The sequence below is a fragment of the Callionymus lyra genome, chromosome 9 (genome assembly GCF_982586985.1).
Source record: "Callionymus lyra chromosome 9, fCalLyr1.hap1.1, whole genome shotgun sequence".
In the NCBI taxonomy this organism is placed as follows: Eukaryota; Metazoa; Chordata; class Actinopteri; order Syngnathiformes; family Callionymidae; genus Callionymus; species Callionymus lyra.
Window position 1 is genome coordinate 24,611,772 of NC_141826.1, and position 11,717 is coordinate 24,623,488.

General features: G+C 40.0%; 2 protein-coding genes across 2 annotated transcripts in view; both read right to left on the reverse strand.

The window, feature by feature from the left end:
- Positions 1 to 3,259, reverse strand: part of LOC148072386 (protocadherin alpha-3-like) — a 58,591-nt gene extending 55,332 nt beyond the window's left edge. The window contains exon 1 of the mRNA XM_087799942.1: positions 793 to 3,259. Coding sequence (XP_087656068.1) covers positions 793 to 3,168 — 2,376 coding nt within the window. The 5' untranslated portion in view covers positions 3,169 to 3,259. The remainder of the gene's footprint in view (positions 1 to 792) is intronic.
- On the reverse strand, positions 3,174 to 9,786 carry LOC148072392 (protocadherin alpha-3-like). Its single transcript, XM_087798670.1, has 3 exons — positions 8,812 to 9,786; positions 4,214 to 5,593; positions 3,174 to 3,212 (listed from the first exon to the last, which is right to left on the reverse strand). The coding sequence occupies exons 1-3, from the start codon at positions 9,784 to 9,786 to the stop codon at positions 3,174 to 3,176; spliced, it is 2,394 nt and encodes a 797-aa protein (XP_087654796.1).
- Between the last annotated feature and the right edge of the window lie 1,931 nt (positions 9,787 to 11,717).

Genomic DNA, 11,717 nt, shown 5'->3' on the forward strand with positions numbered 1-11,717 from the left:
TGAGATTTCATAAAACAACATATAAATATTGCGTTTGTTAAATGTTAATATAGTTTTACTTACTTTAATAAAGCTTTACTTCAACCCCTTTTTATATTATAATGCTTCTTATAATAATTATTAGTTCTATATATTATCATTATTACTGTGATGTATTATTTTTGTTGCTAGTAGCACTGTTACATAAACTAGGATCTATTCTGAAAATCCGTTTAAAGTACAATTTATACAAATGTATACAATGCAAAAAAACGGATGTGGTAGTTGGCAACTAATCAGCACCATGGATAGCTCCCACTGCGCCAGACTTTGTTTCAAAATGTACGGCTCGACATACAGTATGTTTGACGTTTTTACTCAATTTTTTGGCATCATTCAGAAATTATAAGTACGACAATTGCGAAAGAAAAGGAAAATGGACCATTTTGAACAAAGACATATTGTATAGAATGTATAGAACCTCATTTATCCATGAAGTTTGTTCATATGGTGAACATTTAAAATGTTCAAAACATTTTGCACAATAAAGCTGAACTGACAAAACAATCTAGAAGGAATATCATCTTGTAGAAATATTGTTGTTTTTTTTAATTATTACTTGAACGCATGCGCCAGATAAAAATACAAACACCAAGGAGTGCAATTAAGAACTATAGGCAATCCAGAGCAACTAATTTTCATAACTATACTTTGAGTGAAATAAAAGTACCACTGACAGCTCCACGTCTGTAAACAATTCAAGGGAAGACACAGCATTTTAAATATTAGTAATTTATTATATTTTAATCTTACCTTGTCTTTGTTTGGTAAAGTCTGAGTCCTGGTAAAAGTTTCTCCTTCGTTAATACTGATCAGTTCTGCGTCTACAGGAGGATACGGGGCGGGGAAAACCACCACGTCACTCTTGAGTGTGTCTGAGCTGAAACACACGTCGTACTGCTGAGTAGATTTGGAGTAAGACCAGCTCCCGTCAGGGTGGGTGGTGATCATCGGGGGGCTGTACCTGCTGAAATCACTGTCTGTCTTGTGACATTTGACCGCTATCAAAGTCACCAGACTCAGCAGGAAGATGGACGACACCGCCACGATGGCGATCAGCAGGTACAAGTTCAAGTCAGAGAAGTTCTCCTCCTTCATGGTCACATGTCTGAACTGAGTCTGGATGTCAGCTGAGCTTTCAACCACCACCACATCAATAGACACAGTAGCTGTCAGGGAAGGTTCTCCATTATCAGAAACCAGCACCACCAAGGGATGAGTCTTCAGGTCGTTGTCGCTCATTCTCCTCTTGGTCCGGATCTCCCCGCTACTGGTTCCCATCCTGAACAGGTTTCCTTTGGGCTCAGACAGGTGATAAGACAGCAGAGCGTTGTATCCAGAGTCTGCGTCTACAGCCCTGATCTTTGCCACAAAGTATCCTGCTTCAGCAGAATAAGGAATGTTCTCACTGTTGACTGAACCCAGCTCAGAATAGGGAGCCAGAATGTCTGGACTGTTGTCGTTCTCATCCAGGATAAAAACATTCACAGTCACGTTGCTGCTGAGAGGAGGAACACCAGAGTCTGTGGCCTGAACTTTGAAATGAAAGGTTTTCAACTTCTCAAAGTCAAACGACTGCAGACTGACGATGTCTCCTGAGTCTGAGTTGATGTTAATCATTGATTGTATTTGATCATGCATCTCAGGTGATTTGACAAGTCGAAAGTTAGCTTTAGCATTTTCGTCGACGTCTGCGTCAGTTGTCATTAATCGTTTCATTAACGTGCCAGGTTGCTTGTTTTCCTTAATATAAACATTGATAACATCTTCTGCAAAGCGTGGAGGATTATCATTAACATCAGACACCTGAATATTGATGATGCTTGTGCTTGTTAAAGATGGTGATCCTTCATCCATCGCTATGACTGACACATTGTACTGAGAAACATTTTCTCTATCAAGCCGTCCGTCCACTACTAATGAGTAAAAATTCTTATAGTTTGATTTAACAATGAATGGTCCAGAGCCGATCATTTTACAGTTCGTCTGGCCATTTTTACCGCCATCCTTATCTTTAACGGTCACCATGGCGACAGCTGTGCCAAGCTCAGCATCCTCTCGGACAGGACTCATAAGTGATGACACTGTGATCTCTGGAGAGTTGTCATTGACATCTATTACCTCCAGCAACACTTTGCTGTGGGCACTACGCGGTGGAGTACCTTTGTCCCGGGCTTGAACTCGAATCTCAAATGCTTTACTTTCCTCATAATCAATATTATCTTTAACTGTAATCTCCCCGGTTTTTTCATTCAGGGCAAATTTCTCCTCAGTGTTCAGACGCCCCCTATCTGTGAACGAAAACACTACTTCACCATTGACGCCGTCATCTATATCAGATGCTTCAAGTGTTAACAAATGAGAGCCAATATTTGAATTTTCAACAACCTGGACTTTGTAAAGTGATTTACTGAACACGGGCGAGTTATCATTTGCATCCAGGATATTCACTCGGATCTGTAAAGACCCGGATTTTGGAGGTTTGCCACCATCTATTGCTGTGAGCGTGAGATCGATGAAAGACTGTTTCTCTCGATCTAATGCTTTTTGAAGCACCAATTCAGCAGAAACACTATCATCGCCGATGCTCTGTAAATCCAACGAGAAATAATCGTTTTGATTTAGTTTATAAGTCTTCACTGCATTTGGTCCCTCGTCTGCGTCATGCGCTGAAGGCAGCGGGTGCCGCTCCCCGATATATGACGATTCAAATATATCAAGTGTTACTATTTTCTCCATAAACACGGGTGCATTATCATTGATATCATTAATTAGAACCTCTATTCGATGCAGACTGCGAGGATTACTTAAAACCGCCTCTAAATCCAAAGAACACCTCGCTTTGTTCCGACATATCTCCTCCCGGTCGATCCTCTCGTTCACCAGTAAAACCCCAGAATCCAGATCCAAGTCAAAATACCGTCTCTCATACCCGGACGTAATCTGAAGACCTGAAGAATGTATCCGCTTCTCGTTTAGATTTAAATCCTTGGCGATGTTTCCGACTATCGCCCCTTTGTCCGCCTCCTCTGAGATCGAGTAAGAAATCTGAGCCTCGGTCCAGTCGCTCAGACAAAGCAGAGCAAAAACCAAAGCACGTATATGATCCAAATGTTCACGAACAGCCATCACGCTCACAGGAAGCAACGATACAGAACCACGATGGTGTGATTCTGGTTGTCAGTAAGAGCAGAAATTCCTCATCGTGTATCCAGCTGGCTCCTCTCTCGACTCTCACAACAACTAAACCAGCTCATGACGTTTTCTTTGTGAAGAAGAGATTGTCTCCGGTATAGTCAATGTCCTTTCTTTGCGCGGTCTCCTGCGTCATCTAGTGTACAGTTTTGGGAAGGACATATAGGGCCAAATCTAAAATAATTCCCTAGTGAAAAATACCCAATTTATAATGAAAACGGGTAAAAAAAAAGTTAAAACCACAAAATTGTTTGTTGCGAAAATTTAAAAAAAGGTTGTTTTTTTTAAATAAGGGAAAGTCATCAAATAAATTGGCTCAGGGCACAAGTTAAATGTTAACAATGCATTATAACATTATTTATCAAGACAATTTAATGTAATGTTTGTGATATATCGAACTACTTATAGTAATATTTATTGTTGTATAATTCATATGCCTGATTAAAACGTGTGGGAAATGTATAGTTAAAAATAAAATAAAATAAATTGTTATTTTGATTAGTCTTTTTTAGTTTCCAGACACATTTAAAGAAAAGCTTTAAAAAAATAATAATAAAAAAGAGTAAAAGTTAATGAAAGTAACTCCGGCAATGAAATTAATATCAATAATAATGAGAACAATACTAATTATAACATTAATATTAACATTATTATGTATGCGATGAGTAAAAGAATAAAGTATGTTAAATGCAAATTTATACCTATATTATCACCTCGATACAACTGCACTTTCAACTATGCCTTAAAAATCCACCGTCAATGATATTCTGGACAACAATTCTCCTGCTGATGTTCAACTAAATACGCAAATGTTGCTATCAAGCATTAAACAAACAACTGTAAGACTAAAATTCAAAACAAACTGAAGAGCTACAGAGGGAAGGCACCTACATAAAAAACAAAAACAATAGCTTGTTCATGCAGCAGAAAAAAAAACCAATCATGTGGCTATGACATTTTATCAGTGTAGCTATCTTACCTTGTCTTTGGTAGGTAAAGTCTGAGTCCTGGTAAAAGTGTCTCCTCCGTTAATACTGATCAGTTCTGCGTCTACAGGAGGATACGGGGCGGGGAAAACCACCACGTCACTCTTGAGTGTGTCTGAGCTGAAACACACGTCGTACTGCTGAGTAGATTTGGAGTAAGACCAGCTCCCGTCAGGGTGGGTGGTGATCATCGGGGGGCTGTACCTGCTGAAATCACTGTCTGTCTTGTGACATTTGACCGCTATCAAAGTCACCAGACTCAGCAGGAAGATGGACGACACCGCCACGATGGCGATCAGCAGGTACAAGTTCAAGTCAGAGAAGTTCTCCTCCTTCATGGTCACATGTCTGAACTGAGTCTGGATGTCAGCTGAGCTTTCAACCACCACCACATCAATAGACACAGTAGCTGTCAGGGAAGGTTCTCCATTATCAGAAACCAGCACCACCAAGGGATGAGTCTTCAGGTCGTTGTCGCTCATTCTCCTCTTGGTCCGGATCTCCCCGCTACTGGTTCCCATCCTGAACAGGTTTCCTTTGGGCTCAGACAGGTGATAAGACAGCAGAGCGTTGTATCCAGAGTCTGCGTCTACAGCCCTGATCTTTGCCACAAAGTATCCTGCTTCAGCAGAATAAGGAATGTTCTCACTGTTGACTGAACCCAGCTCAGAATAGGGAGCCAGAATGTCTGGACTGTTGTCGTTCTCATCCAGGATAAAAACATTCACAGTCACGTTGCTGCTGAGAGGAGGAACACCAGAGTCTGTGGCCTGAACTTTGAACTGAAAGGTTTTCAACTTCTCAAAGTCAAACGACTGCAGACTGATGATGTCTCCTGAGTCTGAGTTGATGTTGACCAGTGCTGAAAGTGGTACCACGTCGCTGCTCTTGTGCAACAGTGAGTAAGTCAACCGAGCATTTTGACTGACGTCCTGGTCGGTCGCCGTCACAGCTTTGATCACTGCTCCTACTGGACTGTTCTCTCTCACATAGACGTTGATAGAACGCTCTGTGAAGACAGGTTTGTTGTCATTCACGTCTGACACTGAGACTTGAATGACTCTGGTGCTAGAGAGAGGTGGATTGCCTTCATCGGTGGCTGTGATGCTGATGTTGTAGTGAAGATCCGTCTCTCTGTCCAGCGGACCGTCCACCACCAGCGAATAGTAGTTCTTGTAGTTCAAGTCTAATTTAAAAGGAGCTTTATTGGAGATGCGAGTCTGCACCTCACCGTTCTTTTCTCCGTCTTTGTCAGAGACTGACACCAGAGCAATCGCTGTGCCAAGCTCTGAGTCTTCTGCCACTGTAGTCAACAATGACGTGACTGTGATTTCAGGAGCATTATCGTTTACGTCCAACACTTCAATTAATAACTTTGCATGAGATGTTAGCGGAGACGCAGCACCATCTCTGGCTTCAACTCGTATTTCAAATGCATTGTACTCTTCAAAATCAATATTTTTTTTATTGGTTACAATTCCTGTTTTTCCGTCTATAATAAACATATCATAACCCTTTCCTCGCCCACCAGCACTGAACGAATATATGACCTCTCCGTTTAGTCCAGCGTCTGAATCTGTTGCATTTATAGCAACAATTGATGTCCCTAGTTTCACATTTTCATAAACAGAAGCTTTATATAGACTCTGACTGAACTGAGGCGCGTTATCATTAATATCCATGACATTAATGAATATGTTCATATTACCGGTTTTAGCCGGTGTTCCACCATCTATGGCTGATAAGGTCAGTTTTATATGCGATTTTCTTTCACGGTCTAAAGAAGTATGCAGCAACAATTCAGCTGTCAAATGCTCTCCTGTCAATGTATTCAGTGAAAAGAAGTCATTTTGACTCAGCTTGTACGCATTTATGCTATTTTTACCGACGTCTGCATCATGTGCTGGGTGAAGTGGAAATTTAGCTCCTCTTGCTGTAATCTCACTAATATTCAATACGATTGAGTTGCTTTCAAATACTGGATAATTATCATTAACATCTAAAATCGTGACTTCAACTCGATACAACTTCAGAGGATTATTAATAACTGCTTCTACACTGAGGGAACATTTGGCCTCGTCGCCACAAAGATCTTCTCGATCGATTCTCTCGTTCACGTACAGGACACCAGTCTTTAAATCCACCTCCAAATATTTCCTCTTTGACCCTGAGACGATCTGAAACATGCGAGTCTCCAAATCCTGGACGTTCAGGTTCAAATCTTTGGCGATATTACCGACAGCGGTCCCCACATTCACCTCCTCCGCGACGGAGTAGGAGAGCTGCGCAGACGCCGAGTCCCAGCAACGATCAAGCAGAAAGAACAAGAAATAGATCCACACGCAGCTCCATCTCCTCGGTGGATGCATCGTTCCACACATCCGGGCGAAGCATGCAGACGGATCTGGTCGTTTAAAGGCTGAACCGTGAAGTAAACAGATCCAAATATCAGGAAAAAAAATAGACACAAGCAGCTGAAGATGATCGCTGCGTCTCTTTCTCCACCTAAGCTTCTTTGTTTCAATCGCCTGAGAATCATCATGGTTCTGTAACTCAGGGAGGAGTCCAGAAGCTACAGAAAAGTTATGACTTATGTGAAGGCTTGGAACGCCCTCTGTTGGTCACTTATGAGAACTGCAATCTCTTATTCTGATTAGAAAAACTGTGTTCAAATTCATCATTTTCACCTGTGAAGTACATCTCTTGAAGATATTCCGAAGGAAAGAACATATATATTTTTTTATTGTTTTATGAAAAATTACCTCGCAGTGTTTATGAGAAATGCTCTTTAAAGTTTTGTAATCATTTCCTAAAAATACACATGCATTATATAATATATAATTATATATATATATATATGTATAAAATATGTTTTGTTCTCCATAAACTCATAAAATCATTGTTTAAATATTAACAAATGTATTGGCAAATAATAACTATTTCTGTGAATATTCTTAATTTAAAGTTTAGCTTTTTTTAACAAAGATAAAATGTTCAACATTTTTACATGACAAATATAACAAAATATCATTTTTTTAGTGTATGAAAAAACAAAAAAGTTAAGAGACTAACACCATCAACCTCAAAAGCAGTTGAGGAGAACATTTTTCACAATCATAGGAAATTCAAAAATCAACAGCTGTCTTTAAAAAATATATATATTTAAACGTTTTTACAAATTAAAATGTGATGAACGACAATTATTTTGTCTTACCTTAGAATTGATAGGTAAAGTCTGAGTTCCGGTAAAAGTTTCTCCTCCGTTAATACTGATCAGTTCTGCGTCTACAGGCGGATACGGGGCGGGGAAAACCACCACGTCACTCTTGAGTGTGTCTGAGCTGAAACACACGTCGTACTGCTGAGTAGATTTGGAGTAAGACCAGCTCCCGTCAGGGTGGGTGGTGATCATCGTGGGGCTGTACCTGCTGAAATCACTGTCTGTCCTGTGACATTTGACCGCTATCAAGGTCACCAGACTCAGCAGGAAGATGGACGACACCGCCACGATGGCGATCAGCAGGTACAAGTTCAAGTCAGAGAAGTTCTCCTCCTTCATGGTCACATGTCTGAACTGAGTCTGGATGTCAGCTGAGCTTTCAACCACCACCACATCAATAGACACAGTAGCTGTGAGGGAAGGTTCTCCATTATCAGAAACCAGCACCACCAAGGGATGAGTCTTCAGGTCGTTGTCGCTCATTCTCCTCTTGGTCCGGATCTCCCCGCTACTGGTTCCCATCCTGAACAGGTTTCCTTTGGGCTCAGACAGGTGATAAGACAGCAGAGCGTTGTATCCAGAGTCTGCGTCTACAGCCCTGATCTTTGCCACAAAGTATCCTGCTTCAGCAGAATAAGGAATGTTCTCACTGTTGACTGAACCCAGCTCAGAATAGGGAACCAGAATGTCTGGACTGTTGTCATTCTCATCCAGGATAAAAACATTCACAGTCACGTTGCTGCTGAGAGGAGGAACACCAGAGTCTGTGGCCTGAACTCTGAACTGAAAGGTTTTCAACTTCTCAAAGTCAAACGACTGCAGACTGACGATGTCTCCTGACTCTGAGTTGACATTAACCATCTGAGAGAACTGTATTTGTCTTTTCATCTCAACCAACGAATATCTCACTCTGCCGTTGTCGCCTTCGTCAAAATCCTCCGCTGCTATCCGCTCTATTCTGGATCCTGCCGGTTTGTTTTCCACCACATATATGTTCATAACAGAGTTTTTAAACCTCGGTTTATTATCGTTAACATCAGACACGAGGACGGTCAGTGTGCTGCTGCTAGACAGTCGATAGGTTCCCTTATCTGACGCCACTAGAGAAATAATATACACAGAAGCAGCTTCTCTATCCAAACCTTCATCAACCATCAAAGAGTAATAATTCCTATAATTTGGTTCGAGTTTAAAGGGTCCCTTACTTTGTATCTTCACCTCAACATCACCGTTTTCTCCTCCATCCTTGTCCACGACTGACACCAGCGCCACAAGAGTTCCTCTGGCTGCGTCCTCCGGCACCTTGTCATGCATGGAAGTGATGGTAATAATCGGTGCATTGTCGTTCTGATCAATCACTTCGACCAACACTTTACCGTGAGCAGACATGGGAGGCTGTCCCTTATCGCTCGCTTCCACTCTCACCTCAAAACTCTTCCTATCCTCGAAGTCTATCGCTCCTTTGACTCGAATCACGCCGGTCCGACTGTCGATTTCAAAGACATCAAGCACCTGAGATTGATCTTTGCTTCTCAACGAGTACACTATCTCACCGTTCAGACCCTCATCTGCGTCTGTGGCGTTGACTGAGATCACACTTGTACCCAGAGGAGAATTCTCCTCTATCTTAGTCTTGTATAAGGATTTACTAAACACCGGAATATTGTCGTTTGTGTCCAGAATGTGGACGTGAAGTTGAGAAGTTCCTGATTTAGCAGGACTTCCTCCATCCTCAGCTGTTAAGACCATCTTCATCACCTCCTGCTCCTCTCTGTCTAAAGCTTTCTTCAGCACCAGTTCCACGGACACGCTGTCACCGGTCCGCTGCACGTCCAGAGAAAAATGATCATTTTTGCTGAGTTTATAACCATTGACTCCATTTTTGCCGACATCGGCATCACTGGCTTCAGACAAGGCGAATTTAACTCCAGGTAGAGTGTTCTCCGCGATATAGAGATTCTGGATTTGAGTGGAGAACGACGGGTGGTTATCATTGACATCTAAAACATCCACGTCAATGCGATGAAGCTTAAGAGGGTCGTTCATCACTGCCTCGACGCTCAGAGAGCACACTGACTCGCCTGCACAGAGCTGCTCTCTGTCGATCCTCTCGTTGACAAACAGTACGCCAGTCTGCAGATTCACCTCAAAATACTTTCTCTTTGCTCCAGATATCACCTGAAACTGACGGGACTCCAAATCCTGAAGCCTCAGATTGAGATCTTTGGCAATATTTCCAACGACAGTCCCTGTCTTTGACTCCTCTGGGATGGAATAATGCAGCTGCCCCTCAACAAAGAAGCTTTCCCAAACATATATCCAGAAAAAAATCAATTGACGAGCCATATTGTTGAAACATGAGCAAATATAATATCCACAGATGCTCCAGGCACAGTGAAGAATATAGACCGTCGTCTCCTTTTCTTCTTTTCCCTTCCACATTAACACAAAGGGAAGAACCAGGAGTGGTCAAGTTCTATCAGAGACCATCGCTGCCTGTGGTGGAGACAGTGCGACACCCGGTGGACAGAGGGAGGAATTGCAGAAATAGTGAAAGGGTGGAAAACCTTTTAAATCCCGCAGATTTACAAGCATTGACAGCAGCTAATGGTAGTTTTCACTCAACAATGATTTAAGACACAAACAGCTCACCATGATTATTATTTCTTTTTTACCGTATGTGCACAGCAAGGACATACATATTTCAGTTCTCAATATTAAATAAATATTATCTTAAAAAAACAACAAGGATGTCCCAATGGATGAATATGAATGTATCGTTATTATTTTCATCATGGGTTTATATTTTATTACATTTATGAGTATTAAAAAATCCTATTCGTTATATTTTGAAGCAGGGGAAGAGATTATATATGTATATATTAAGTAAGTAAGTAAGTAATTTTTATTTGTATAGCACTTTTCCAGACCAGGGTCACAAAGCGCTTAAACAATCAAAACAATATTCAATAAAGTATATACTTTAAAGGTCAAGATAAAACTGATAACACAACAGGAGTTCAAGAAAATCAAGTTACAAATTAAATGATTGCCTGCCATATAGAGCAAAAAACCCACAGTGCCCACAGGGGAGCATAACAAACAAACTAACACATTTCCAGACACTTAATATGGCTCAAGAGAAAATAATATTAAAGTGTCTATATCTAAGTACTCTCTATTTAATGTCGCATTACTACTAATTATTTATACTTTTATACATATAATTTTATTTATTGAATACTGCAGCGGTCTCCCTTGCATCTCCCTTAAAGTGTTGCATACAACATAATTTGAAAATATATAAAAGGATATATTTATGTTTTTATTCTCGTTTGTTTTTGGTTACTCATGATTAATAAAAAATAAAATGTTGCATTATATAGAGAGTATACGACCGACGGGTAAATATAAGTGTAAGAAAGAAATGTTCCTCCTGCTCTCCTTCTCTAAAGTGTTTATTCCTCTCCCTGTGAGCACTCTGGTTTCCTCCCACATTCCAAAAACTTCATTCGGGATTAAACAGAAGAAAATTGATGAAATTAAATTAAGTGTTTTATTCGTAGTTATTACCTGAATAATACATAAATATAAAAAGGAGAACGAGTAGAAAAATATGTTACATTTAATAATGATGATTCTTATAATCGAAAAATAAATAGCAGTAATAATAAAATGATTATAAATGTAAATATTACATGAATAATCAAATGTATCACTTAATTTGTCAGAATTTATTTTGCTCCTTACCCTCTAATAATAATAATAATAATAATAATAATAATAATAATAATAATAATAATAATACATGCACTGGGACAGCCTTGGTCCTTTTTCTCTGAAACCTTTTTTTCTCGTTTTGTAATCCAAGGATTTAACCCCGAGATCACAAAGTCCTGTCCTAGTTTCCTCTGTGCGATAGATGATTGGATTTTGAAATATTAATCATCATCAAACAGAAAATAATCCTCTCCCTCTGAAAATGGAACAGTTATAGTTCAAAAACAGTTTGACAGTTAATCACAATGAAAAGGTTTCTTGTCACTTCTATATGTTTTTCATAGTGAACATGGGTTAATAATTAGGAATATTATTGACTTAAATGGCTGCATTATTTCTCTTTTCTCCTCTCATCAGTTTTTCACTGAGGGTTTTTGTGCTACAGTTTAATAAAAATATAATAATTGCGAATCGTAAACATGATTATTTAGGGACATCATGAATGATTAATCTAACTGTAATATATAATAATCTGGACGTGATGTTGTCATGTGTGT

Bases quoted from the DNA above. Each gene is read 5' to 3' on its own strand.
- LOC148072392 (XM_087798670.1), bottom strand. From the start codon at position 9,786: ATGGCTCGTCAATTGATTTTTTTCTGGATATATGTTTGGGAAAGCTTC. The intron at 5,594-8,811 runs GTGTTGGTCGAA...TCTCATGCAAAG, and splicing joins CCATGTCTGCTCACGGTAAA to TTATTAATTGAAGTGTTGGA. The intron at 3,213-4,213 runs GTAAGATAGCTA...ACTGACAACCAG, and splicing joins CTTTACCTACCAAAGACAAG to AATCACACCATCGTGGTTCT.